The sequence below is a fragment of the Copidosoma floridanum genome, unplaced genomic scaffold (assembly GCF_036245765.1).
Source record: "Copidosoma floridanum isolate Cflo_tuat_1 unplaced genomic scaffold, Cflo_Japanese_pri ptg000019l, whole genome shotgun sequence".
Lineage (NCBI taxonomy): Eukaryota > Metazoa > Arthropoda > Insecta > Hymenoptera > Encyrtidae > Copidosoma > Copidosoma floridanum.
The window spans coordinates 15,600,574-15,628,039 of record NW_028321896.1 but is presented as its reverse complement, the minus strand read 5'-3'; the positions used below and the strand labels follow the sequence as shown (position 1 = coordinate 15,628,039).

Here is a 27,466-nt window from a genome sequence, read left to right as displayed (position 1 = left end):
TCACACGCCGCCGCTGTACAGTTTGTGCACCTCGCTTGGGTGAACAACTATATTGTGTGCATACAAAAACCACCCGTCGTCGTTGTCGTCGGCACTTTACCTCGCCCTGCTGTCCATCGTTCGGTCGATAAGTCTGCAATGCTTTAGGAAAATCTATAGGTATACATGGTGAGATAATTTTTGGAGCAACGGTAGGAGAGTTATCAGCTGGGGCTTTATCTTGGAAAAGTCAAGCGTCCACTTTTAAACGTATTTTGGTCATCTGCACATGTGCAGAAGTTAAATATTGGTTGCTGCACATGCGCGAACAGTGAAAAATGCACCTTTTAACTTTCTTAAAATAAAGCCCCTGCTGCTTGTTTCGGTCGTAACTGGTACCACCTAATGTTAACTTGGAAAAAACAATCGTTGAAATTACTTTACACACGTTGTTTGAAATTTAAATAAATTTGATATTTTGCACGTATAGAAGATCTTTCGATTTTACATATTAACAGTGTAAAAACCACCAAGTTTGTACATACATGTATGAAGCTACAAACGTCAGCTCTATTTCATCTTTTTTAACTTGAGCAAGTGATTCCTTAGTGCTATTTGTTTATCTTTGAAAGATCGCTTGACTTTGCTTCTAACTTTGTGCTTTATCATCATGTAGTTCTTGTTCTTACTTCTCTCGCGGTTTGTTCTGCTGCACAGGGGATTTTGACGACCGTCTTTGTAGCCAAACTTGTCTCTCTCTTCTTGTCCTTTCTAGAGTTTAAATGTAATTATTTATAATTATTATATTGTTTTTTTTGTATTCATCATTGGTGTCCTTAGTTTTAAGGAAAAAAAAAAAAATTACACTACCTTGACACTGGCTACTCGTTCTTCCTTGGTGAATTTGCGCCTCTTGTAAATATTTTCAATATCACCTAATTTTACCAATTCTCCTTTACCCTTTTCTTCTTCTAATGGGCGTTTTATCCCTTTTTTCGCATGCGTGACTTGCTGTTTTGCCAACGTCATGTCGATTCTCTTGAAATCCTCGTCTGTGAGCAAACGCTGGATCGAAACTTCTGAAGCTTTAGCTTGCCTCTCAGCTGTGTATTCCATTTTACTTCGAGCTTTTAATTTTTCCTGCAACTTTTTCTTTTCCTCCAACTTTCTCTTTTTTCGTTCTAATTTTGAGTTCTTCGATTTCTTTCCTATTTTGTTCGTTACAAGCGTTGGTTTTGCCGGTGATTTCTCCTCTTTTTTTTTACTCTTGTCGTCCTCACATTTGTCCGTTTTTTTCTTTTCTTCGCTTTTCTGACATTCTTTTTCCTCTCCTTCCACGTCTTCATCCTCGTCTCCGTCATCACAGTCTTCCTCTTCATCACCGGATTCGCCAATTTCACTACCAGATACTTCATCATCAACATCTTCGTCGTCTTCCATTTCTTCACCTTCACCGTCACTCTGAGACACATCAATCCATTCACCGTCATTCTAAACATGAAAAAGGTAAAATTGGTATTAAACACATTTTTTTTCCACAAAACATCAATGAAATAATCCATCTTACATCACTGTCCTCACTGTCGATTTCAATATCCTTTTGAGGTTCGAGAAGAACTTCAGCTCCAGGCACAAATTCTTTTGCTGTAACTTTCCCGTACTCTAGAGGTTCCAGAGCAACCGTAGCTTCCGTTGGACGGCCTCGGTCTTTTTTATGCAGCATTTCCGGCATCGTTTGCCTAAACAAGCCAATGAGCGATCTGGCTGCCATCATAACGCTTCTGTCTCGGTGAGTTTTGTACATTGCCAAGTCTTGCAGGAGGTCTTCATTCATTGCAAACGGACATCTTGTACAGATTTCTCTGACGGCATTCAATCTGCAAGAAAATTGCAGTTTTTGGAAAAAAGTGTGACAAAGAAATATGTTAAGAATAAATGTACAAGATATACCCTTACCCTATAGCCATAACATCCGAGGAATTCCTTTCAGTCACAAAGTTGTTTACCAATGTTTTGACAACTGGTTGCATTACATCTGGTGGAATCAAATCATGCGAAGCTTGTGCCACGAATTGTAGTAACTTTGTCACCTCTGAAAGTACCATAAAGCATTTCATGATTTATATTAACACAATAAGAATGGTAAGTCAACTAAACGTACCTCTCTGATGTGGCTGAAGAAATCGTTGCACATAAGGATAAAAGTTGAACAAAATTAAACTGTGCACGCCTATGAGTCTGGATATGACGTCGAGAGTCATCAGTTTGACTTCAAATCTGTCATTCTTTTTTTCCAGTTGTTTGAATAATTTTTCCGCCAAGCCTTGCGGGTCGTGAATCAAGTGAAGTGCCGAAAAGTTGTACGTTGGAGCCTTTGACTTCTTTTTTTTGGATTTCTAAAAAGTAATAATAAATTGTAAGTATTATAGTAAAAAAAAAGCACACATACAGAACAGCCGAGAAAAAACTTACCGTGTACAATTTCTTGACCTTTTTAAGCTGTTTTTGCCTCTTTTTGGTCTTTTTATTGACTTTATTTGCCATCATGACCTCTTTGATATTAGGCTCGTCGTCGCTGTCGCTGTCACTATCCTCATCTTCACCTTCATCCTTGCCCAGGAAGAACTTCAAGCTCGCAACGACTACCTTTGTAAATTTAGAAAAGCACCCGGTGGCAATGACGTTAACCGTCTTTGTGTCACTCCATACATTTTTATTGTACAGCTCGATCATTATGTCCGCCGACATCTTTGCCGCGCGAGCGTTCGTGTCTTTGAGCATTTGAAACATAAAGTTCTGTAGGGTAGTGTTGACCTTGGCATTTTTGTGCTTCGCATTGATGTTTTTGATATCCGTTATTATGTGCGTTTGTAGAAATTGACGAAGTGACTTGTCCTGACAACGCAACAGCTCGAAGAAAAGACTCAGTAAAGCAGTGGGTTCGAGAAGGTTTTTGTTACGGAGTAAGATTAGTGCCTTACAAAATGTCTACAAGTAAAAATATTCTTTAAAGGTATAAATGATTAAAGATAACATTTAATTAGGGGGGAAAAAAACAACACAAACCATACGCATGTCCTTGTCCAAGACAGTGTTCTTATCTTTGAGAATGTCGATGAGTTCTTGAGGAAACGACAGCAAATCATCGCAATAGCAATGCGCGACCTGCATTAAAAAAATCATTACTTTCAGAAAATTATTGCGTAAATAAAAATAAAGGACAGTGCATAATAAGCCGGAAAACAAAATGAAAGTAAGAAATATCTTGGCATTTTTTTTTATTTTCCTTTACCAAATTTATCATACAAAACTTAATGGTACAAAAATTTAAATAACTCAAGCAATTAACTTCATCGCAAAGTAGAAATAAAAACTATAAATGTAGGGATTCCCTTTGAATAAATTAAATAGGATTAATTACGATCGTACAAATACATGTTCATCTCAAAGCTGATGGTTTTCGAAATAAACAAGGCAAATTCATAATTGATGTAGCATTTGTATTTTGGCTCATTGATGTCGTTATCGCCAACCAGCCCGATCAAGCCCAATTGGCACAGCGAGGGTATCTGCGTCAACAAAAGAGCATTGAGGTCTACCTTATCAGAGTAGATCGAGCAAAAAATAGCAAGTAACCGATTTAACGGGAAATTGCGTGGTCCCCCGTGAGCTTTGGACTTTTTCGGTTTCTTTTGCGACTTGTAAGCTCGCTTTTTTCTCGGTCCACTTTCCTTCATAAATATTTTTTTGTCTTCGAGCGGCGGGTTGTAGGACGCCAAAAATGCAGCTATCAGAAGATATTTTGAAAAAGCCGGCAGCTCGAAGCTTAGAGCTAGCGTTTTGGTCGATTCAATTTCAAGAGAGAACTTTGACTGCTGGTCGAAATCCTCGGTTGACATTCGCAGATAGATAACTTCCAGATTGGCTTTAAAGGTCTTGCGAATGTTTCTGTAAAGAGCTATTGTATCACTAGGGTCGATCATTTTGGATATAATGGGATCGATGTAATCCGGAAAAATTTTCTTGGCCATGTATCGCAGTTCGCCAAGATCACGACAAAATCTGTAAAATGTTAGGAAGAAAAAGTCCAAGTAATGATAGTAAAACTCTTCACTGTATTCTTCTGGTTTGGTCAGATGCATAAGGATTTCTTTAAATTCGTCTTTGCTGTACTGAGGAAAATGTACCTTGACAGGTTCGCATGATACCGTTTTCGAGGCTAACCTTCCAAAAATAACATCGGTGGTTAAAATGGTACAAATATTGGTTTTTGTCAGTTCGCCTAATCTCATCATGGCTGGCAGTATATTATCGTTCATGTCGCGTAATTTTTCACTCCTTTCCAGTACAATGACAGACGGTTTTTTTTGAGACTCTGGCATTTCATTTAGTATCAGTTCCAACTGGTTTTTAAAATCTACAAAATTGTCACTCCTTATATCTAACTTGTAACCATTTTCCGAAGAAAGTTTAAATGATGAGAGATCAACGAGAATTTTTTCAAAGAGACTTCTGTTGCTCGTGTGCTCAAGACAATTCACGATAGAAACATTGTACTTCAAGTATTTAAGCAGTTCCCGAACTATGAATGATTTGCCACAAGACACATGGCCAAAAATAAAAATGCTTTGAAACATTGGCTCATCGGTGAGCAACAAGTACAAGTCTCTAATAAGGGAATCCCTACATTTGATATCTTTCTTCAATGCAGCAACGCACTCTTCCATGATTGCTTAGAGTGTATGAAATTTAATGACAATTTACAGTTAGGGTTAATAAAATAAGCCTAAGCACAGATGTCCAACTTGACAAGCTTTAATTTCTCAAACCTGAAAGTAAAAATTATCTCTCGATAGTTGTATAAATAGTTTGGAAAAATTAAAATTCTAATCCGACAATAACATTTCTTTTCTCCAAAAGTTACATTTACCGATTTGTCAAATTGTTGAGTATGTAGTGATCATATGGAAAATTAAGGTAATAAAAACATCTTTAAAGTCTCACCTGCGCCAAAAACATAACCAGCTCATCGAGACTTTTGTTGAATTTGTCTGGGGTGAAATTAAATACTTCCAAGGTCGACTTGTAGTGCCGGTGTTGTTGCAGGAACTGTTGAAGTACAATATATATTGATACTTGCATAGAAAACTTTTGAAAACTAGTGAAAAAAAAAACCCACCTCTTCTTTGTAAGACTCAGGATCGCGCTTGATAAGGTTCTGTAGTTGAGGAAGATTGTCGGGTAATTGATTGTTGTGCCTGACCATTGTTAAAGCTTAAAATTCGGTCCAAAACATTATTGTTAAAGGCACTCAAAGAAAGCAATAGTTTTCTTATTTTAAGGTTATGTTGTTTACTTTTCACGTGCAAGAACGCGAGCGACAACTATAGACATATAAGAAAAATAGACTGCTCGTTCTTATGTATACGGCGCTGTCGGAGCTGAAGCACACGTAGGAGACACAACATCGAACGTGGTAGGTTTGCAAACTTTGGAATCCAAAGGTGGGAATGTGCGAGAGAGAGACAGATATCCACGTTCGATGTTGTGTATTATTCTACTTAATCCCTATAGAGGATCACTATAGTCTTTTAGTAGTCGGCGCTTACCTAAGTAAATTAGTCGTAAATCTGGTAAACTAAGCTCCAGCAGGCTCCAGGACACCTAAACTAAAGAGATTACTAAAGTTGTTTAAAACGCAAGTTACGAAATGAGGAAAAAAGCCAAAACTATCGCCAATCAAAATTCTAAGTACCTGTAGTTTCATTTTGTTTGTTTGTTTTTTTTTTTGTTTTTTTTTTTTTTCTTTTCTTTTCATATATACAAATACTTTTCTTCGTAGGAGGTGAAGTTTTCTAATTGTAAAATGAAAAGCATTTTTGACGGTTTTTGAAAATTGCTTTGACAAGCTTGACAAATTATATTTAAGAAGATAAACTTCGATTCATGGGTTTTTCCTGACACAAAATATACTGAATAAAAAGAAAATTATTTAGTTACAATCGACTTTTCATATATGCATTAAAAATCGAGTGTACGTTTCATGTTACGCATATGCGTTGCGCAGTATATAGCAAAATATGTTGCTTAAATTTCGTTTTTACCCTCCATCTATTTCTGCTGTGTATATGCACACACGATCCATTGAAAGTTTGGTTTAGAGGTTTTGAAAAAACAGCCCTCCAAAGTCGATAACAATTATTATAATTATAGGCAACATGTGAATATCGATGAGTGTTCTCTGTGTAATTAGTCAATTTACTTATATTGTGTTGGTAAAGAAATAAATATATGAACAATAAATTTTTTTTTTTTTTTTTACTGTTTACATTCACGAGTATATTATGGTAAATTTTGTTTGTAGAACACTGAAATCAGAATGAAAAGGATTTCAAAAATTTTTAAAAATACGTGCGCAAAATTAAATGTACACTTAATGTATAAATGAAAAAAATGTTTTTTTGGTATATTTTTATTGGTTTATTTATAGTAATTGACAAATCTAGAACAATTATTTACAAAATTATAAGGATTTAATATAAAAATATTGCAAGAAAATCTTGAAATGTAGATGTTTTTTTTGCAATACATAAAACTTATCATTATAAGATCAGTGAAATCTGTATAATACAATCACATAAGATATTGTCAAACTTAGAATCTGCAAAACACGATATAAGGTTTTAGTTTATTTCAAATAAAAAATACTACTCTTGTATGTTTCAATTATTTTGCACCTTAGGAGGTAATTATAAAAAACATATAAAAAATACTAACTTTGAAAAATAATGATCCGTCTAATGTAAAAACATTCAAAGCTTGGAATTGAACATCAGTAGTCGTGCATTGATGCGAAAACAGCAAGAGCTGAAAATAAACGGTTTTATTTCATAGCTCCTTAACCGTATTATTATTGGATTCGATACTTACTTGATACGTTATTTTATTGTATTTAAAAGCATCGTAATTCATCAGGCAGACATGTAATAAATGGTTAATTTTTTTTACCTGAAAGATTTTTAAAAGTTATTTGAAATTTTGTTTAGGAAAATGAAAATCATAACTTATAAATAAAAAAATTAGTTACCTGTTTCATGGCTGAGTTGACAGATTTTGCCAATGCGAGTACCATAATTAAGGCATCAATGATGCAGTTTAAATGAGGTATTAAACCAAATAAAGATATACTACTCTTGGCATAAATTAATAAATACGTAGTTATGTGACAGTTATGCAAAAAATACACAAAAAAAAATGTAATACAGACAAAAATTGCTGGAGAGTAAAAGTTTGAAAATTTGCGTGATACGTTAGTCAATTCCATGTATACTCTGTGCAATTCTAAAATATCTTTTGATTTTTCTTTTACACTGATAATTTTGTAGGAATTACTCTTTACTACACCAGTAGGTTTTTCAAAAATGTCTTTCAAACGATGGCGGATAATTTTAAATAAATCTCTTATTGCAATTACAAAAAACACATACTGAAAAAGCATCACGTCTAATATCATACGATTAATCAGATGCATTGCATTAATCGTTGGAAATTTTGTGTTGTCAGGAAGTATTATTAAACGAATCAGGAAAAAAATATTCACGAGATACTTGAAAAACAATAAAGAAACGTATTTTATGTCCTTAAATATCCATTTACTATTTATGTTCTCATTCAATTCTCCAACTGCTTCTTTTACGGAATTAAATTTTTCAAAAATGGATATCGCAGTTTTTTGTTGAAAAATAGATCGAATTAAAGTATAATTGACAGCCACAAAAGTAAGTGTAGTAATAATAGATAAATACACGTTAGAAACTGGATCAAATAATTTAGCAGCTGTTTTCAGAAAGTCTCGTAGATAAAAATATTGTAATGTAATTAAGAAAATCAGAAATAATATATTGTAAATCATCCCAATAAAAGAATAACTAAATGACCACCGTTTAAAAATATTATTTTGTATTGTTATCTCATTAAAATTCATTGCTATTGTTGCCAGCACTCGACTATACATGTAAAATAATTTTAGTAATGGGAGTTTTAGGTTTCTTTTCTTCATTCTTGATTTTAACTGACTAAAAGTCGCTGGAATAAAAAATATGAACTACAAAATGTATCCAACTAACTAAAAAACGAACATCTTGTTTTTATAATATTCACGCTTGCATTTGTTTACATGTACAAGTTAGTTTCCATAAAGTACATGTAATTTTTTTTTTATCGAGCAAGTAGGTAGCTCTGAAAATTTCCACACGTGCTTTGAACCTTTGTGTACCCTCACGTCACTATAATATAAAAAAAAAAAAAGTATAAATAATTATTCTTCACTATTGTATAAAAATTTTCAACGTAACAAAAATTAACGAGACACAAACGTATGTAACTGTTGTCTTATAGCTATTATATTTTACTGACAAAAGTCTGACCAACTTAAACTTCAATGTCCTGTTTTCGTAGAGTATTTTGGTAAATTAATGGATATACTTATCAGCATTTTTTGATAATCATCTACACGTACCAGCATTTATGAATTCTTTATATACTATTTTATCGTCAAGTGACTAGATAGAAAAAGGTTCGATTTTTAGGCGACACAAAAATTAATTCAATTAAGTACTTATATATAGGTATTAAACGTTGAGTCGAGCAAACATGAGTAAATGGGGACAGACAAAACTTATGAATACATGCAAGGCTGGTAAAACCTCTAATGATAGGTGTATGTATCTATGTAGTTTTACGCTGTACTGTCTAAGTAGAAAAGTAAATGAATCAGTCAATCGAGCGCTTGAGCTGAGGAAAAGCTGCGCGAATGTACTTAATGAGAAAATGGAAGTGAGGAAATACCGCTTGCAAAAATTGCAACTCTGGGGTATTTCTTCATTTTTGAAGAAATGATAAACGATGATTAAGTTTAATATAAATTCGCCAGTCTAAAGAATTGAGTAGAAGAAAGTGATGATATCACTTCAATGTCATAGTTTTACTTTGACTCCTGTAAGTTTTTGTTTCGACATGACAAGGAAATAGTCGTTCGTTTGAGAAAAATATTATTTTCTGCATAAAAAGGGCAAATCAATAAAATTATAGATGTATACTGAATATTAAAAAAAAAAAAAAAAAATTAGAACTAAATGTGATTATATTAAAAAATTTTCATTTACATTCAACAAATGTTGGATTTGAGGAACTACTGAAAATTCGATACAAGTATTTATTAAATGAAAGTTTTCGTGATTAAAATAATTGGTACAAAGGTATGAGAGTGTATAGTCTGTGTATTTATTGGGTATAAACTTTTATGTTCGTGCACAGTTCGATTTTTTTTTTTTTTACATCAGCTCTTTTATTATAGTAACAACGATAATTCACCGAATGTGAACGACTAGCGTCCAAAAAATTTCAATGGTTGATGGCAACGTTTAATTAAATCTGTAATTGGAACAACCAGTCGATATATAATGGATAAATATTCAAGAAAGAGAATTTCGAATTATGGCTTGGGAAGAAAAATGTGTCAAACTATAGGTCCAAGCAATAATTATCTATTTTTTTTAATAATGTTGCATTAAGGCTGTGAGAGCGATTATCATCATCTGTATTCAAATGTTACTGTATATAAGTTATAAACCAATGGATTTATTGAAATACCCGCCAAATAAGCCACACCGGCCAATCTATCCAATCACATCACGAGAAAAGAAAGCGTTCACAAACCCCTAACCTTTACTGAAAAAGCCATGTGCGTTTCAGACGTTTCGGTTCATTCAGTGTTTTCAGTTTGTGAAAGTTGTAAATTGTTTGCTAATAGTCGCCGAGATAAACCATGTCTGACCCGGACTCTGAGTTAGAAGATGACGAGGAGGAGATCCTCGTCTACGTGGAGTTTGACAATTTCGCGACGAGCGACGTGTTTAGCAACAATAACTTGAAATTGGATATGTTGGGCTTGGACTCCGACCATCCCGTCATGCAGATCAATGGCAAAGTACTGTACTTGCTTGCAAAGTCCCTTTTACTTTGATTAATTTTTAAATTAATGATTGTTGTGTTTAAAAAAAAACATAGTTCTTCGAAGGAACTTATGAGGATGCTGTTGGAACCTATTTGTTTTTCGAAAAGGACAAGAATCCGGAATTTGACGACCAGATATTTGACAAAATTCCAAGTTTGAAGTACTACAACAAGACGAGAAAGCTTCTTAAAATGCAGAGGGCTTTTCTGGTACCAAAGTACGAGGTTGTGGGAGATTCCAAGCACAGCGAGTGCATTCCCAATGTTGAAACATTGAAGGAGGCTGGAGTACCGCCAAAGTACCAAGAAGAAGGTTTGTCTGCATTTATTCTCGATTTTTTTTTCAATCGGTGCAAATATTTGAAATTATTGTTGATTTTTAGCTCTTTCGTTTTGGAAAAATTCTAGAGATCTTAGGCTAAATGCATTGAAGAGTTATTTGAAAAAACAAGAGTTTAGAAAAGAGTTGAGACTTAGAGGTTTTGAACCTGAATCAGAATCAGATGAAGAAAATCCTTTTGCCATGTATAAATCCGTGCCGGATGAATTTAGTCATGAGAACTTTGATCAAATTGAACGTGGAACGGATTGCAATGGTCAGGGAGAATTTTCAGAAGAAAATCGATCTCACGTCAATAATAGAGCTACACAAATTTCCCAAAAATTTACCGTGATAGACCCTGGACCATCCACCTCTAAGAGTAGTAGACCCTGGATCGATGATGAAGATGAGGAAAATAAAACTACTGACGATAGTGATGATACCGACTGGGAGCCATTCTCAAAGAAAGTTAAAAGTATTGGGAGAATACGGTCAAAAGTTGTGAAATCAAAAGTAGTTAAGGTTTCGAAGAAAAAAACAAAATCTAACATGGAGAGTAGTAACATGAGTGAGTCTTTAGAAACTGTGAGTAAAACGAATGATGTTCAAAAAAGTTTAGTTAAAAACAATGAAGTTGACAGAAATGGTGAAGCAAGTAGTAATAGTCATATCAAGAAAAAGAAAGTTAAACCTATTGTAACCAAAATTGAAGAAATAGAAATTGGTGAAGTGACGGCAAGTGAAAGTGATAGGTTGTTGTCAATGGAACTCAATTTGGATGATGATGTACAGAGAAGAAAGCGTGAGAGGCGTGAAGCAAAAATGAAAGAGATAAGAGAAAGGATGGAGGCGCTCAAAAAAAAAAGTTCTAGTCAAAAAAGCAGCTGATAGTTAATGCGTGAAATCACATGTTAATGAAAATTGTGATAAGGTAAATAACAATGAAAGAATTTTTTTTTCTATCTCAAAATTATGATATTTTTATAACAAAAATATGTAGCTGTACATAATAATTTTTAACTAAGATGTACATGTCAACAAAGATATTGTATAATCATTACACATAATTCATTATGGAGTATTGCTACTTTGTTTTTATCAATCGATAAAATTGTATTGCTTCATCATTAACAAAATCATGTAGAAAAATTGATACGATTAATCAATTAAATGCTTACACGTATACAATAACAACTACTTTTAAAGTTCAGATAAAAATATAATTTCTTACGTAATAAAATTTTATACTTAAAACTTATCATTAGTTTTTTTGTTTTTTCAACTTACAAGTAACAATCTTATTTACTCCAAATGTAACAGTTGCCACTTTCAATCACACACCTAATGATATTGTTGAATGCAACAGTCCAACATAAGGCACACACTAAAAAGATTATTGCATATAATGTAAGTATAAGATACGTATGTCTTTAACATTGAGGTACTCCATTATCTGTCTACAGAAACAGCTCGTTATCAACTATTGGATAAATGAAATCTTCACCAATTCAAATCACATGGAAGTTCATCGGGATACTCGCCAGTGAGACAAGCTGTGCAGTGACCGATGTAACTACTGTCACGATTATCCATACCGTGTCTGACGGCTTGAACGAGTCCTTCCACAGATAGATACGTCAAACTGTCGGCCCCGACATGCCTGGCCAGCCGAACGCTGTCGAGTCTGTTGGCTATCAGCTCCTCGCGCGTGGGGATGTTGATACCCATGTAGCAGGGATACTTTAGCGGCGGGGACGCAATCCTTATGTGAACCTTATTTATTTTTGTCGAAAGAGAAAAACAACTTTTTATTATTTTTGATATAATAAAAATATTTTCTATCCACACAAGTCAACATTTTATCTAAATTTCCAAATAAACAAAAATTCATCGCTCCAAAGGCAATGTTTTTTCATAGATCGCGCGTACCTCTTTGGCTCCGGCGTCCTTCAAGAGCTTGATGATCGGGCCAATGGTGTTTCCCCTCACGATCGAGTCGTCGATGAGAATGATTTTCCTGCCTTTGACGTTTTCCGAAAGAGCTCCGAACTTTTTGGCGACGCCGAGCTGCCGCAACCTCGTGCTTGGCTGAATAAACGTTCTGCCGACGTATCTGTTTTTGCACAAGACTTCGGCGAACGGAATGTTGGACTGTAACGGAAATGTTGAGTATTAGTACATGTATACCAACAACGAGTCCATAAAATCACACTATGTATGGTCCACCTCTCTGGCGTAGCCGTGTGCGGCGGCAGTCCCGGATTCCGGGACAGAACTGACTATGTCGGCCTCGATCGGACACTCCTGGGCAAGAACGCGTCCGCACTGCATCCTCACCGAGTACACCATTTGTCCTGTAAGGAATTCGTCGACGTCGAAAATCCCGAAGAACTCGTTGACCTCAACAAAAAATACTCACCTTCGAAAATACTGTCGCTCCTGGCAAAGTACACGTACTCGAAAATACAAAAAGCCTGGGGCTTCTTGTTCGGCCTCTCGACGATGTCGATAGTCTTGATGCCCTCCCGCGTCATCTCGACAATCTCACCCGGAAAGACTTCGCGCACGTAGCGCGCCCCGATGCTCAAGAAGCCGCACGACTCCGACGATATGACCCAGCCCTCCGCCTCGATGTTGTCGTCGTCCGAATCGTGTCCTGATAACCACAACAACACGATAATTACATCACATAATCGAGAAATCCCTCCATCAACCGGGAACACGTGGATTCTCACCTAAATTATTGATGGGCACGATTTTGCCGATGCAGAGCGGCCGATTGCCGTACGGATCTCTGACCCCGTAGATGCGGTCCCTCTGCATGATAACCAGGGAGTAGGAGAGCGGCGCTAGCTGCATGAGATGCTTGATCCTCGCGGCCCAATCTGGCCCGTTGAGCTCACCCTCGGGCGGATTCAGGCACAAAGCCTGGGTGATGAGCTCCGAATCCGAGTGCGTCGACAGCCCAACACCCCGGCCAAGGACCATTTTTCGCAGCGACTCTGTATTGACGAGTTCACCGTTGTGGGCGACCGCCAGGGCCCCGTGAGCCGTGTGGACGACAAAGGGCTGACAATTGACCTCCTCGCTCGCGGCGCTCGTACTGTACCGCGTGTGCCCGATCCCCAGGTTACCCCGCAGCTTGCGCATACTGTCGTCGTTGAATATGTTGTTTATCATGCCCATGCCCTTGTGCACGTGGAACGATTTCGCGCACACGCCCTCGCTCGTCACTATGCCCGCGCTCTCCTGTCCACGGTGCTGCAACGCCACCAGACCTGACGAGGATCGGCAACGTGATTCATGGTGCGCGTGGTTTACCACAGATGTGTGTATTTCGTCTGTACTTACCGAGACATATGACCTGTGGCACGTCGATTTGGGGTGGCCAATCGCCGGCGGCTATGCAGCCAAAGACCCCGCACTCGTGGGTGAGGCCGCTCGACTTGTGATTCCTGAGCTCGCCTTTGCTCCTCGGCAGTCTCTTCTCGAGCTGCGACTGTGTCCTTGGCCGCGGCACGTCATCCAGCTGCAGCCGGGACAGCCCCATCGCCTCGTTGCAGCTGCCGCGGCTCTCGGACGTGTCCCCGCAAGCGGCCGACATCTGCAGCTGTTGTTGTTGTTGGCGGTGCTCTGGTGTTTCGGAAATAACGGCTTTTAATGATCTCGAGTTGGTTAACAATGTGTATGTATGTCGGGTGATATTTGGTTTTCTCGGGAGCGCGCGACTCGACAAATCGCATTGGAATCGTTATCGAAGGCAAGAGGGGCCGTGATGATGATAAAAGTGTTGCACGTTGCGTGCACTCCATCGCTTTCGGGATTATAAAATTTTTTTTAGAAATCGGCACCTACTTATACGCGGATTGCGTTACCGATCATCTCTTATCAATTTCGTGTTGTTACTTATTTTTTGGTTCAAGGTTTTTCAACGGTATACACTTTATGCTTTTCGCACGATTTCAAATTATCTCCGCGAGATTAACTTGCTTAGTGTATCCCCGATCGGTTTGTCAATTAAATATTACGGGCGAGCAAGTAGTACTTGACACCCACACTGCATTTATACTGCAGGTATGTGAGTTTTTGTGCCAAAGTATTTGCTCTCATTGGACAAATCAAGCGTGAAACAGAGTGGATGGGGAAAAAGACCCCCCTGAGCTTGAAGCTCGCATTGATAAGACGCGCGTATCGGTGCATAAATAATATACTACATCAACAGGCATATAAATGTGTGAAATGTATATTGTCAGCATCGCATCTTGTGCGCTTATAAATATTTTTGTGCGCTGACCCGCTTAACCTCAAGCTCGATATAACCGATACTTCGGTTGGAAATATTATATTTATTTGCGTAGTTATTCTCTCGCTCTCGTTCTTTTCCGTTTCGCAAACGCTATTTCATCATATATCGCGTTCGATCGCCCGTGGTCTTGTGCAATTAATACATGGTATCGTGTGCCAAAAATCTAACTGAGACAAAATCTTTTTTTATTTGTGTACAATTCAATAAATTACGAAATTCCACTGTTTCTTGTCGCATCGCATCTAATGTCGTTCGTAATGGGTATCGTCTGGGGGAGACAAACAGGTTCTTCCTCCGTTACGAGCTCCGTTATGCAAAAATACAACATATATATATATCAATACTCCTTTTACCAATACTTGTATTGAACACAGATTCAAGGTCTTAAAATCGTCGTACGTCTTATGATAGGTACGTACGTGGGATACTCGTCTTTATAGTAGTCACTGTTTCGAGCAACAATAATTGCCGTGTAAACATTGGTGTGTTGATTAAAAAAAAAAAAAAAAAAAAATACCTTGTAAACGAGCGATATAAAAAGGCAAGGTTGCCTGCCTCTTTTTATATTTTCATTCTAAACAATTTTTTATAACAGGAATAATAAATCGATGATCAAAGTATGCATCGTACTATGGCTGTTTATTTTTTTCTCGATAAAAATTAATAATGTATGTGGTTGATGATATTGGTTTTCAGTGTTTGTTCATCAAATTTTTAATTTGTACGTTATTGAAAAACAAAAAAGGAATTTAGTAACTCTGGATATTTCACAGTCTTGTTTTGACAAAATACTATAAGGAACAACGAAAAAAGCGATGGATACGCTTTTCTGACGAATCAGCGGGTTGTATATAAAAAAAAAAAAAAAAAAAAAAAACTCGTTATTTGAAATCGTTATAAATCTGTTACGTGGTAAATATAAAATAAACAATGGTGTTTTAAAAATGTATAAAACCGTGTGAATCCCATGAACCATGAAGGTGATAATTGTAGGTTACAACCTTATCGACAGGATCGCTGTAATTGTCGAAGAGTCGGAGGGTAGAGTTACGCGGGGGGGGGAGAGACTCTGAGTCTACTGACGTCTGAGACATGTCTGAGACCTTTACGAAGAATGACCGCCATGACAGGATCGATCTTGATTTCTTGATTGACTCAATTGACTGATCGTTCGTACCGCAGTTGTATGAGGTACACGTATAAGAAATTTAAACTTGAGTTGTTGCGGTAAAAATATCTGAGTAAGTATAATTGAAGAAAAAAAGTTGGTCTGATGAATCTCCTGCCGTAAAGGAAGTAATCCTACAGCAAGACATTCTTTACTTAATTTGACAGTTTACTTATTAGTGGTTAAGTAGGTCCAGAGTTGTATATTGCACACGTGTTGTGTGCCTACCTTATATTGAGAGACGAAAATTAAAGATGCTAATTTCCTTTTTCACCTAATATTGCAACTGAGTAGGTACTTGAGTCATCATTTTTTCCACGTGTGTGTGTTCTAGTACCACTGGTATAATTTATTGGTTACTCAGAGATGAGTGTTTTTCGTTTCGTAATAATGCATACCCATAGGAAAAGAAAAGACATGGTCAAAAAAAAGTACTGGGCTCGGTTAGCGTAAATTGAAAATATTACAAGGATCGGACTGAAATCCCTTAATACATTGTGGTTTTTTTTTATTTTTTTATCAATCTTATGAAACAATGAATCTTGTAGGGTTTTATTTATCAGATAACTGTGATAACGGTGTACATTAAACAAAATATTTTCTTTCACAGAGTTATCAGTGAGTGATTTTAGTTAAATTGGTGCTTTCAATCAAACTGCATAGTCATCTTATGTACACTGCTATTCTAGTTCAACAAGTGCTTCTTGTTTGACATGAGCAAAAGCCATCAACATAGAAAAAATGTTTGACAAACAGAATGCTCCGCTAAAAGTTTTAGAAAAGAAATTGAAGGAATTTCTGGAAGAATGTTTAAGAAGAGAAAACGAACTTCTTTCTGGGACCATTGATGCTTACGAGTGGAAAGTTTTCTTTTTTAATTTATGTGGTGGATTCGAACGACTAAACGACTACATTATTTGGTTGAAACAATCGTGGGTTCGAGAACTGATTTTGAACACACTGAGAGTGTACAAGAAAAATAATATAGATGTGAAATTATACACAGAAGCATTGGTAAATGAAGAAACATACGTGATATACAAAGCTTTCTCTACATTGTTACCAAATTACGTATTTGCGTAAGTATGAAAAGCACCATATGCAAAAAATTTTCAACCGTTGAGTTTTAATTTTTAACTAACCATTCAATTTTTAGAGAGAAAAATGCGATATGTACGTACATTGAAAACACGGGTAAATTTTCCAGCGATGAAGTAAAGAATTGTGTAGACAAACATTGGAATTCTTTACTTGAAATGAAAAATTTTATACCAATCCAAGACCCTAACGATCTGTATCCACTTAATTTTGGAGACTTTGAAAATATAAATAGAAGTAAGTTGTCTATCAATTACGTAAACAATATACAGTGCTGCACCCATATTTTTTTTCTTTTTATGCAGTGAATCACTAATTTATTATTCTTTTTGTCCGTGCAATTTATTTATGCTATTAAAAAAAAGTGAAAAAATGAAGATTCTTAAATAGCATTGAAAAGTAACAGATTACTACTCATCTCAGCAAATTTTTTCTTAGTTAACCAAAGTCAATAACAGGAATTCCATATGCGGGAACACATTATTCATTCGACAATTTAATGAATTATGTTGCTGCAATTACTAACAAGTAAAAAATTTTAATCGTACCCTGTAAGAAAAAAATTCACCCAACGATTCAGATACGTATTTTTTAATTCATAAGTGCTTCTTTCAATGTAGCCCAAATCATAACTGTAGAAACAGGTCCTAAAATTATATTTGGGTTGTTGCTCCAAAGGTTACCAAAAAATAAGGTGATGTCCCTTCCACTAAATTTAAATCTTGCCCACCTTGCGATGCAACTAAAAATTTTTGGCACGCTCATACCCGTTATGCGTTAGTTTTTTCAAAAACTATGTTGTTAAAAGTAGTCACATTTACTGAAATTACAAGTAAATATTTACACAAGTGTCCTCAAATTAATTAAATCATCATTGTTGTTGATGCACGTATTAAAATCTTATCGCTCCCGGAAAATTACCGTGCATGTACTTTTCCAATAATCTAATGTGTCATCAAAAAAAGCGGACAGGACACAATTTTTGACACAATGTTAATTATGTTTTGACATTCATAGTTTCCCCGGCTTTACAAATTTTTTTTTGGAAATTAATTGCCTTCCAATGTTACCCAAGTTTCACGCATGATATAAACTTGACCCCTAATATATCATACATTTTTCCAATAAAAAAAAAAAAATCCGTGCACGCACATCAGATCGAGCCTTTTTTACCGATTGGTAATAAATCCCCTGGCTCTTCGGAGCAACCCTCCAATCAATCGACGAATTGGAAAAGCACACAACGAACGAGTTGGTCCAAAAAATCGGCAATTTGTTTTAGTCGAAAAAACGCTACGTATTACTTAAGGGTTGTACAAACGCCAAAAGGAAAAATCGTGAATCGCCGATTCAACTCACCACGTGCGCGCAGATATGGAAGCCCTGCAGCCCAGTCGCTTTGATATCTCCCGCTCTAAGAATAAAATCGTCCCACGTTAACCCTCGTCGATCGGTATTACACTCGCACGCACTGATGTGATATTCCTTTTGTAAACTATGTGTGCTACACATGCGGTGTATGCTGATGGAGCGCAATTGACGCGACGTGGATACACACCCGACTCCTCGAGGCTTCGGTATACGAGTGACGAGCGAAACCGAGTCGAAAGTCAGTTTTGTTACTTATTATGCGCACGCGAGCGAGTCGCCTTGTTCTCACGATAGTCGACGACGACTAAACTCTCCTCCTCCTTGTATTACACGCGGGTGCCCCTGACTCTGTTTTGCTTTTGCTTAGCGAACCGATTTTTTTTTTTGTTTTTCCTTCCTCTTTATATTATATACTATAAAAGCTACTTTGAATGGAACATAAAATACGCGTCAGCGAATCAACACATTAGTTATGTATACACAAAGATTTATTTTAAACTCAACAATTGATAACGAAGGAAAAAGTATCCATATTACTAGCTCTGCATTTTAACACGAAAAAAAAAAAAAAAAAAAAAACGGTCCCGAGATGTCTCGTACTCATTGGTGAACTACGAGCTCCCATATTTTCGAGCTCTCTGCTTATTGCCAAAAACATACAGGATGTTGCTATTTCGATAAGATAAAATTGTACACAATTGTTTCCTAATTATTTCTTTCGACTCTCCCCTTTGAGTAACGCGTAAAAGGTTGTGTATTAATAGTTCGACAATCGATCGACATTGTACTTTTTCAAAAAATCAATTGCAAAATATTTCATTTTCCAAGAGATAAAAAAAAAAAAAAAACGTATTTCTTGCTGCAATAGTATACGATAATGGTGGGTTGAGCAAAATAACGCGAACCACATGGTATCGCCGATCGACCCGATGTTTGCCTTCGAAACAATTGCCCGGGGGCATTGATAAAGTAAGTGCACTCCGTTAACCATTACAACAGTTGCCTTATCAGTGGGAAAAATTAATTTTGAAAAATACTTGAAAACATTTTATAATTGAATAGTCGATGGACAAGAGAAATGTTGAAAAAGACCTTGCTCAACATGTTCATGTACCCTAAAGGGACATATATTCGCGGACTAGCTTCGGACCGAAATCAATCACACCAGACGTCAGCGACACTCAACGCGCGTAGCCGCCGCTAAGCTAGTCCGCGAATATATGTCCCTTTAGTGTACGCGTGTTGGCGAAGCTTTTAACGATGGAAATTATAAACGAAACTAGTATTCGGCCCAATAATATCATCGGAGACAAGAAAAAAACGTAAATATTTTCATTCGCGGTGAATCATAAAAGTGTACGAGTATATACGATTGACGTGTCATCCGATTGTTTCTTTTCGGGCACTCGTTTGGCACAATTATACGCAACAGAGTAATCTGTGATAAATGTGCGCATCAGCTATTTACCCGGGGCTTTTCTTATCGATGAATAATTACAAAATACACGTATCTCAAGAATTGCACATGTATAACAACAAAAACGAGCTTTGATAAGCACTGCTAAAGTACCAATCATCGTTTTGCGATCTACAATTTTACCAAAAAGCACCCGTGTAACGTATGTAAGCAACGAAAATAGAAATTATCAGTTTCTATCGCGCGTAATGGTAAAAACATGAAACAAGTTAACAGTCGTATAGCGACAAAATAAAAGTCCTGCGCAACGATGTTGCGATAACAAGAAATAACACGTGAAATATATGCTAACCGATGATCGTTAAACCACACGCGGATCAACTACGTGATGTGTATATGTAATAAAATGGCCTTCGATGATTCATATATGTGTATATACTATGTAAAGTAAACCACGCAGGGGGTATGAAAAATATATGTATAATATAATTATCGTGGCTATACCATCATCGCGAGTTTCTCGATCTCCCTGACATAAGTATACGTTTTACATGATAATACAACGTATAGGTGTGTATTACGCGAGAGGCAAAGCTGGAGGGGAGCGAGAGAAAAAGAGAGAAGGAAAAAGGGAGATATCGTGAGAGAGTAGAAACAGAGGAGGTTGTGATTGAAGAGCGGCCACGCTTTGCTGTTGATCGACACTCGCGCGATTGCTAACTCACTCGGCAGAGCCAACATGACTATCGGTAAGTAGAAAAAGGCTTTGATTGTTTTCTTATTTGGCTCTTTTTTTTTTTTTTTTTTTTTCCTTCTCGATCGGTTCGAAAAAACTTTTTTTTTTTTTTTTTTTTTTTACAGCCCCTGATTTTTTTTTTTTAGAGATTTTGAATGGTTTAACACTATCGTCGTTAGCGTTCGGCTTGGGTATTTTTTTTTCTTTTTTTTTTTTTTTTTTTCAAATTAATACGTTTTATCCTCGACGCGTAAAAGGATCGGGTGTTTGTTGACATCCAGTGGAGAGAGAAAGATATATGCATATTTTATGTTAATTTTTTTTTTTTTTTTCAACACCATAAAAATATGACGTATTGTCGTACTTACCGATTTTTCGGAGATAAAAAAACCAACGATCTCGATCCTACACGTGTTTTTCGAACTGTGAGGTTAATCCCCTGTACAATACTGGGGGCACTTTCGTTTTTGTGATGTGTACGCGTTATTTTGTCTGCGAAAACGCGCTCTCGTGTGTATACCGATTCCGATGATCCGCACACACAACCGACGAGTGTGTGGCGCAAAAAATCGTGCAACGATCAGAGGAAGGTATACCGATCGAAAACAACTGCGGCGAAAACACACATATATGTAATGTTAATCAAATCGAATCGCTATTACCGCGTGTGTAAAAACCCTGCGTATACGAGAGCTGTCGACTCCGAAATATAATTCTTCCTCCTTCGACTGTACCTTATGCCTACAAGTGATGCTGATATTTCGTGCTCACGTGATACACGGCTCACGTGTTGCACGTCCGTGTATTATATACACGCACATTGTACCCATTAGGGTAGGGGGAGTTTAAGAACTCGTTTTGGGACTTGAGAATGTGGATGCACACGAGTACGGGTATATTGGAGTAAGCGGAGCAAACCATGACAAGTGTAAATTATATATCCTTTTGCGATAAGCAAAAATAACAATTGGATCATTGTTTCGATTCGTCCGTATGGCAAATAAACAAACAAACGTATGAATGATGGGGCAAAAATTTCAGAATACAATTTGGGCGAGGTGATCATCGAGGGCAAGACCAAGAAGGTGTTTGCGCTCAAGGACGAGCCGAAGCTGTGCTACCTGGAGAGCAAGGACCGTATAACCGCCGGGGATGGAGTCAAGTCGCACGAGCTCGAGGGCAAGGCCGCGATCAGCAACGCCACGAACGCCAAAGTGTTTGAGCTGCTCAACAAAGTTGGCCTCAAGACCGCCTTTGTCAAGGTGGCCGGCGACAGAGCTTTCATCTCCAAGAGGTGCGAGATGGTGCCCATCGAGTGGGTGACCCGTAGACTCGCCACCGGCAGCTTCCTCAAGAGGAATCCAGGTTCGTTGATGCCCAACTTTTTGTCCTCGATGCGGAAAAAAAAAATAAATAAATGGAAAAAAATCGGTTTGTTCGTTACCGATCGCAGGGATCGAGGAGGGCTACAGGTTCGCCCCGGTCAAGCAGGAGACGTTTTTCAAGGACGACGCGAATCACGACCCACAGTGGTCCGAGGAGCAGATCATCTCGGCTGGTTTCAAGCTCAACGGCGTGACGATCGGTAAGAGCGAGTACGACGTCATGTACGAGACTACGCGAGTCGTGTTCGAGGTGCTCGAGCGGGCCTGGGCAACGCGGGATTGCGTGCTCGTCGACATGAAGATCGAGTTTGGCGTCGACACCGATGGGGAGATACTCGTCGCCGATATCATCGACAGCGATTCCTGGAGGCTCTGGCCCAGCGGCGACAAAAGGCTCATGAAGGACAAGCAGGTGCTCCATATAGTCGTTTAGAGATCGTTCATCAAAAAACGCCGGTTTATCGTGATAATGTTGATAATGTCGTTTCTGCAGGTCTACAGAAATCTGTCGACGGTAACGCAATCCGACCTCGAGACTGTCAAGCGCAATTTCAAATGGGTGGCCGATCAGCTAGACTATCTGGTGCCAGAGCCGCACGCGCTCGTCGTGATTTTTATGGGCTCGCCGAGCGACGAGGAGCATTGCCAGAAAATTGCCAAATACGCGCGAGCTCTCGGCTGCCAAGCTCAATTGCGCGTCACCAGCGCACACAAGGGCACCCGGGAGACGCTCCGCATTGCCGCCGAGTACGAGAGCACCGGCCAGAGGGTAAGTGGTTTTTTTAAAAAATTAATCGATTACGTGATCTACTTGCGCAATTGCGTTGTTGTTACCAAGTAGTTTCATAATTTTCGAGCTGAAAAAACAGGGTTAATCGCAAAGTTTGTGCTTGTGCAACGTAAGCAGCTTTTTTTTAAGCTTGATTTCGTTTTTCTCATCGCGATATCAGTGTTGACTTTAGCCCTGTTTCGAACGCACGTAGGCGCAATTATCAGTGAAAAAGAAAAAAAAAAGAAACAGAGTTACGATAAACAAAGTAACCAAAAGTCAAATATTGAGGGTAAAAACACAAGCTGCGCTATCGTATCTCTTTTTTTTTTACTTGTTTCATACATCTCTTGAATTTTCTGCCACTTTGTGCTTGTACTGTAGGTGGTACTGGTGGCAGTAGCCGGTAGAAGCAACGGCCTGGGCCCAGTACTCTCAGGCAATTGCACATTGCCTGTTATCAATTGCCCGCCCGGTAATTCTGCAGATGTTGCCCAAGACGTCTGGTCGTCGCTGAAAGTGCCTTCAGGTAGGTTATAGCTTGTTGATTGTTATTCGAATATTAGTTAATGGATCGCTCGGTAGGTTTTTGATTGTCCAATATTTCGCATTGTTATTTGGGTACTGTATCACGAGTTTCGAGTCTTGAAATTAATTAATTTTTCACAGGACTTGGATGCACCACTGTTTTATACCCGGAAAGCGCAGCGCTAGCAGCCGCACAAATCCACGCACTCAACGATCATCTGGTATGGTCGATTTTGCGAGTCAAGCAGCTCACTAATTTTGTCTCGTTAACCAAAGCTGACGTAAAATTGAGGAATTGAATCTGCCAAACGGAACGAAAGAAAACTTGATTTTTTTTTTTATTTAATCAAAATACTTGTCATAGATTTATATTTTTATATTACATTGTCATAGTTACATGAATTTTTTGGTTTATGCCAACTACAGTTTGGTATTGCCTCTCATTTTTACTTTTTCTACGATAGATTTCAATAAGTAATAAGTCGTTCATTGATCAAACTGATGATAGCACTTTTTGTTTACGCTCTATTGCTTCTTCTCATGATCTTGTTGTACTGGTTGCAAGTCTGTAATGTGCATTTCGTGAGCCGATCGGTTTATGAATAAAACAGATTGTCATAATATATAATCGAGTAAATTTATTTTTGCATACAATCATTATACATTAGTTTGTTTTCTCTGTAGATCTTAAAAAACAAAATCTCACATATGTACATATTTATAGTCTCATCATTAACAAAGTTCATGTTATTTTACAAACAAATCTCACGTCGCTAAGTCTGATTCAGACGTGCAAGAGCTTCAACGTCCGCTACTTCTTTTGGACAACTCGCAGTGAGATTTACAGGACCACTTTCGGTAATCAAAACGTCGTCCTCTATCCTGATTCCTAAATTGTAAAATTCTCGTGGGGCGAATTGATTTTTCGCGTTAACGTAGATTCCTAAAAGATGATAAAGAAATGAGGAATGTAATTTTCAAGTCGGAAAAAATATAAGTTTGCAGCGTAAGCGCACCTGGTTCAACCGTTACGATCATTCCAGGCCGTACTTGAACGCTTCGAGATATTTTGGGCGTATCGTGAACGTCCATGCCTAAATAGTGACTGACATGATGTGGACAATACGTATATGCAGCTGCTAATAATTTATTGCCACTGAGATCCTTGGGTAATAAATTCTCCTCTTGCAGTCTTTTGCTGAGAAGAGCAAACATGTCCTGGAATAACTGATCAAGGCTTGGCATGTACTTCAGTTTCCGAACTAATTCTGTTTGAACCTCGAGAACAATTTCATACAAAATTCGCTGGGCTGGCGTAAAGGTACCGTTAATGGGCCACGTTCTCGTTATGTCAGAGGAATAACCATGAAATTCGCAGCCTTCAAATAACAAACAAAATTTCAAGTATAAGGAAACAATGTATGCTTAGAAATTTTACATTTTACCTGCATCCATTAAAACCATTGTTTTATCATGAACGACTTGATTGTTGGAGATGTAATGAATGGTGTTGGCGTTTTTGCCCCCTGCAACTACAGGAGGGTAAGCTAAAAACTCGGCACCCCTCATTCTACACTGATAATCGACAGTGGCAAATATTTCATGCTCGCTAATCCCAGGCTTTGACAGTTCAATTGTTTTTGCTATAGCCAAACTTGCGATTTGACAACTTTTTTGCATCAAATCTATTTCAGTTTGAGACTTGATTACCCTCAATTCATGAATCAAAGTTTTAGGACTGCTAAAGTTTTTGTCAGAAAGCTTGGCTATCTGCAAAAGTTTTTCATGAACCTTTGGCTGAGCGATTTCCTCGTTGTTGTACCAAATTTGAGTATCCTTGCTCTCGCTCATCAACGAAAACATGTACTTTTCAAAATCGTCAGTGCTTAAAGCTTGATCGACTTTGAACAGTGAGTGGCTAGCCTTGACACCTGTTCGTGGGCCATCCCATAATTCACTGTGAGCATCATTTGGTCTTACAAACAGGGTTGACGAGAAACTGTCACCCTTAACAGTCAGTAGCAAAATAGAATCAGGCTCTTGGCAACCAGTGAAGTACAAAAAATCTGAATTCTGACGGAAGACATAAGGTATGTGATCTGACATGTAAACCTTGGTAGCAGAAGGTATAACCACGAGATGAGGACTAGCAACTGTTTGCTTTTCAAAAGCACATTTTGCAATTTTCTGCATAAGCTTGACTCTTCTGGCAATGAACTCATCTACTTGGATACCTGGTATAACTTCTCTTTCTCTCAAAAGGTGTGGGTGGGTGTGCGGTGTTGGCTGACCAAATGATTGCTGTGCAAGTGGAGCAGTTGATTGTTTCAAAGCTCCCTGATGTATGGCTTCTGAGGAACATTTTATTGTGCATTGGAAATCTGCAATAATACACCACCATGAGAAAAACAAGATATAATGATTGCGATGTTGTTCTTAAAAAATTTCAATTAAAAGATACACGGTAACCTATATTGGTATCTCATTTTTCTTTTTTAGCACCGTGATTCAAAACAAAATCTTACTGAGTTTATTTATAAAACATCTAGCGATACTCTTGCCACTGGTTAACATTGTTTTTTCTCATAAATTTTAACTTTTTCACTGATTACTTTGACACTAGCAAACAGGGGATGGTGTGATGGTATATACCATGGTATATCATGGTATATTGGTAAATTTCGCGGTAAGCGGTAGGTAACCATAATTTCCTACATTTCCTACTGGCAGATTGAAAGTTTTCGGGCGCCGTGTATAAATCATGAGCTTCCACTTGTTGAACCCCTTACAATTTGGTCGAAGGAATTACATTTATGCAACCACCAAACTTTTTAGATATAGTTTTATAAATGTTATTCTGTTTTGAGCTACCACCATTGCCTGAGCTCGCACATGCTCAACAATTAATTTTTTTTTTTACCGTTTACATTCACGAGTATAAATATGACGGTAAAATTTGTTTGTAGAACACTGAAATCAGAATGAAATGGATTTCAAAAATTTTTAAAAATACGTGCGCAAAATTAAATGTACACTTAATGTATAAATGAAAAAAATGTTATTTTAGTATACCTTTATTGGTTTATTTATAGTAATTGACAAATCTAGAACAATTATTTACAAAATTATAAGGATTTAATATAAAAATATTGCAAGAAAATCTTGAAATGTAGATGTTTTTTTTGCAATACATAAAACTTATCATTATAAGATCAGTGAAATCTGTATAATACAATCAAATGAGATACTGTCAAACTTAGAATCTGCAAAACACGATATAAGGTTTTAGTTTATTTCAAATAAAAAAATACTCTTGTATGTTTCAATTATTTTGCACCTTAGGAGGTAATTATACAAAACATATAAAAAATACTAACTTTGAAAAATAATGATCCGTCTAATGTAAAAACATTCAAAGCTTGGAATTGAACATCAGTAGTCGTGCATTGATGCGAAAACAGCAAGAGCTGAAAATAAACGGTTTTATTTCATAGCTCCTTAATCGTATTATTATTGGCTTCGATACTTACTTGATACGTTATTTTATTGTATTTAAAAGCATCGTAATTCATCAGGCAGACATGTAATAAATGGTTCATTCTTTCAATCTGTGGGATTTACAAAAGTTATTTAAAATTTCGGCTACGGAAACGAAAATCATAAATTAACGATTAATCACCTGTTTCGTGGCTGAGTTGACACAGTTCGTCAATAGGAATATTAATATTAAGATATCAATAGTATTCATTATTGAGAGCATTAATTGTATTATTGGAGTACTGCGCTTGTGATCGATTAAAAAATTCATACCTCTATGACAATAATGTAAAAAAAGTACAAAATACGTGACGACACATAAAAAAATTATTGGAGAGTAAAAGTTTGAAAATTTGCGTGATACGTTAGTCAATTCCATGTATACTCTGTGCAATTCTAAAATATCTTTTGATTTTTCTTTTACACTGATAATTTTGTAGGAATTACTCTTTACTACACCAGTAGGTTTTTCAAAAATGTCTTTCAAACGATGGCGAATAATTTTAAATAAATCTCTTATTGCAATTACAAAAAACACATACTGAAAAAGCATCACGTCTAATATCATACGATTAATCTGTTGCATTGCATAAATCATTGGAAATTTTATGTTGTAAGGAAGTATTATTAAACGAATCAGGAAAAAAATATTTACGAGATACTTGAAAAACAATAAAGAAACGTATTTTATGTCTTTAAATATCCATTTACTATTTATGTTCTCATTCAATTCTCCAACTGCTTCTTTTACGGAATTAAATTTTTCAAAAATGGATATCGCAGTTTTTTGTTGAAAAATAGATCGAATTAAAGTATAATTGACAGCCACAAAAGTA

The 27,466-nt window shown here is 37.0% G+C and overlaps 6 protein-coding genes across 9 annotated transcripts; 2 read left to right on the top strand and 4 right to left on the bottom strand.

Annotated features, from left to right (window-relative positions):
* Positions 1–444: 444 nt before the first annotated feature.
* Positions 445–5,366, bottom strand: Mys45A (SDA1 domain containing protein Mys45A). Of its 2 annotated transcripts, XM_023389603.2 has the most exons (10): positions 5,159–5,366; positions 4,984–5,088; positions 3,046–3,144; positions 2,452–2,967; positions 2,141–2,375; positions 1,936–2,071; positions 1,547–1,856; positions 1,260–1,470; positions 850–1,106; positions 445–750 (listed from the first exon to the last, which is right to left on the bottom strand). In XM_023389603.2, the coding sequence occupies exons 1-10, from the start codon at positions 5,243–5,245 to the stop codon at positions 550–552; spliced, it is 2,157 nt and encodes a 718-aa protein (XP_023245371.2). In that variant the 5' UTR covers positions 5,246–5,366; the 3' UTR covers positions 445–549. The 2 variants fall into 2 exon arrangements, with proteins under 2 accessions (XP_023245371.2, XP_014204476.2); XM_014348990.3 differs by having other exon boundaries at positions 850–1,470.
* On the bottom strand, positions 3,243–5,053 carry Orc5 (origin recognition complex subunit 5). Its single transcript, XM_023389604.2, has 2 exons — positions 4,984–5,053; positions 3,243–4,808 (listed from the first exon to the last, which is right to left on the bottom strand). The coding sequence occupies exon 2, from the start codon at positions 4,704–4,706 to the stop codon at positions 3,393–3,395; it is 1,314 nt and encodes a 437-aa protein (XP_023245372.2). The 5' UTR covers positions 4,707–4,808; positions 4,984–5,053; the 3' UTR covers positions 3,243–3,392.
* Positions 5,367–9,749: 4,383 nt separating the features above from the next.
* On the top strand, positions 9,750–12,111 carry LOC106636589 (uncharacterized). The gene is made up of 4 exons (XM_014349004.2): positions 9,750–9,967; positions 10,048–10,306; positions 10,377–11,246; positions 11,779–12,111. Exons 1-3 carry the CDS (start codon positions 9,806–9,808, stop codon positions 11,201–11,203), a joined length of 1,248 nt encoding a protein of 415 aa, XP_014204490.2. The 5' UTR covers positions 9,750–9,805; the 3' UTR covers positions 11,204–11,246; positions 11,779–12,111.
* Positions 11,397–21,139, bottom strand: LOC106636588 (amidophosphoribosyltransferase). The gene is made up of 7 exons (XM_089593486.1): positions 20,780–21,139; positions 13,667–13,948; positions 13,051–13,593; positions 12,735–12,971; positions 12,542–12,669; positions 12,245–12,466; positions 11,397–12,088 (listed from the first exon to the last, which is right to left on the bottom strand). Exons 2-7 carry the CDS (start codon positions 13,917–13,919, stop codon positions 11,816–11,818), a joined length of 1,656 nt encoding a protein of 551 aa, XP_089449612.1. The 5' UTR covers positions 13,920–13,948; positions 20,780–21,139; the 3' UTR covers positions 11,397–11,815.
* On the top strand, positions 15,818–23,721 carry Paics (PAICS bifunctional enzyme). 3 transcript variants are annotated; one of them, XM_089593485.1, is made up of 8 exons: positions 15,818–15,862; positions 16,400–16,868; positions 16,946–17,124; positions 21,453–21,776; positions 21,865–22,208; positions 22,290–22,565; positions 22,950–23,094; positions 23,235–23,721. In XM_089593485.1, exons 2-8 carry the CDS (start codon positions 16,531–16,533, stop codon positions 23,390–23,392), a joined length of 1,764 nt encoding a protein of 587 aa, XP_089449611.1. In that variant the 5' UTR covers positions 15,818–15,862; positions 16,400–16,530; the 3' UTR covers positions 23,393–23,721. The 3 variants fall into 3 exon arrangements, with proteins under 3 accessions (XP_089449611.1, XP_014204467.1, XP_014204466.1); XM_014348981.2 differs by lacking the exons at positions 15,818–15,862; positions 16,400–16,868; positions 16,946–17,124 and adding an exon at positions 20,257–20,424; XM_014348980.2 differs by lacking the exons at positions 15,818–15,862; positions 16,400–16,868; positions 16,946–17,124 and having other exon boundaries at positions 21,428–21,776.
* Positions 23,612–25,739, bottom strand: LOC106636570 (xaa-Pro aminopeptidase 3). Its single transcript, XM_014348979.2, has 4 exons — positions 25,619–25,739; positions 24,539–25,474; positions 24,110–24,472; positions 23,612–24,036 (listed from the first exon to the last, which is right to left on the bottom strand). The coding sequence occupies exons 1-4, from the start codon at positions 25,665–25,667 to the stop codon at positions 23,867–23,869; spliced, it is 1,518 nt and encodes a 505-aa protein (XP_014204465.2). The 5' UTR covers positions 25,668–25,739; the 3' UTR covers positions 23,612–23,866.
* Positions 25,740–27,466: the final 1,727 nt, after the last annotated feature.

Bases quoted from the DNA above. Each gene is read 5' to 3' on its own strand.
- Mys45A (XM_014348990.3), bottom strand. From the start codon at position 5,245: ATGGTCAGGCACAACAATCAATTACCCGACAATCTTCCTCAACTACAG. The intron at 3,145-4,983 runs GTGAGACTTTAA...TTTTTAATGCAG, and splicing joins TGGTTATGTTTTTGGCGCAG to GTCGCGCATTGCTATTGCGA. The intron at 1,471-1,546 runs GTAAGATGGATT...TTTCATGTTTAG, and splicing joins TCGACAGTGAGGACAGTGAT to AATGACGGTGAATGGATTGA.
- Orc5 (XM_023389604.2), bottom strand. From the start codon at position 4,706: ATGGAAGAGTGCGTTGCTGCATTGAAGAAAGATATCAAATGTAGGGAT.
- LOC106636588 (XM_089593486.1), bottom strand. From the start codon at position 13,919: ATGTCGGCCGCTTGCGGGGACACGTCCGAGAGCCGCGGCAGCTGCAAC. The intron at 13,594-13,666 runs GTAAGTACAGAC...GATCCTCGTCAG, and splicing joins GCCACAGGTCATATGTCTCG to GTCTGGTGGCGTTGCAGCAC. The intron at 12,089-12,244 runs GTACGCGCGATC...AAAATAAATAAG, and splicing joins AGGACGCCGGAGCCAAAGAG to GTTCACATAAGGATTGCGTC.
- LOC106636589 (XM_014349004.2), top strand. From the start codon at position 9,806: ATGTCTGACCCGGACTCTGAGTTAGAAGATGACGAGGAGGAGATCCTC. The intron at 9,968-10,047 runs GTACTGTACTTG...AAAAAAACATAG, and splicing joins TCATGCAGATCAATGGCAAA to TTCTTCGAAGGAACTTATGA. The intron at 10,307-10,376 runs GTTTGTCTGCAT...GTTGATTTTTAG, and splicing joins GCCAAAGTACCAAGAAGAAG to CTCTTTCGTTTTGGAAAAAT.
- LOC106636570 (XM_014348979.2), bottom strand. From the start codon at position 25,667: ATGTTAACCAGTGGCAAGAGTATCGCTAGATGTTTTATAAATAAACTC. The intron at 25,475-25,618 runs GTAAGATTTTGT...GTATTATTGCAG, and splicing joins ATGTTTTATAAATAAACTCA to ATTTCCAATGCACAATAAAA. The intron at 24,473-24,538 runs GTAAAATGTAAA...TGTTATTTGAAG, and splicing joins AATGGTTTTAATGGATGCAG to GCTGCGAATTTCATGGTTAT.
- Paics (XM_089593485.1), top strand. From the start codon at position 16,531: ATGTTTGACAAACAGAATGCTCCGCTAAAAGTTTTAGAAAAGAAATTG. The intron at 16,869-16,945 runs GTAAGTATGAAA...TTCAATTTTTAG, and splicing joins TTACCAAATTACGTATTTGC to AGAGAAAAATGCGATATGTA. The intron at 21,777-21,864 runs GTTCGTTGATGC...TACCGATCGCAG, and splicing joins CTTCCTCAAGAGGAATCCAG to GGATCGAGGAGGGCTACAGG.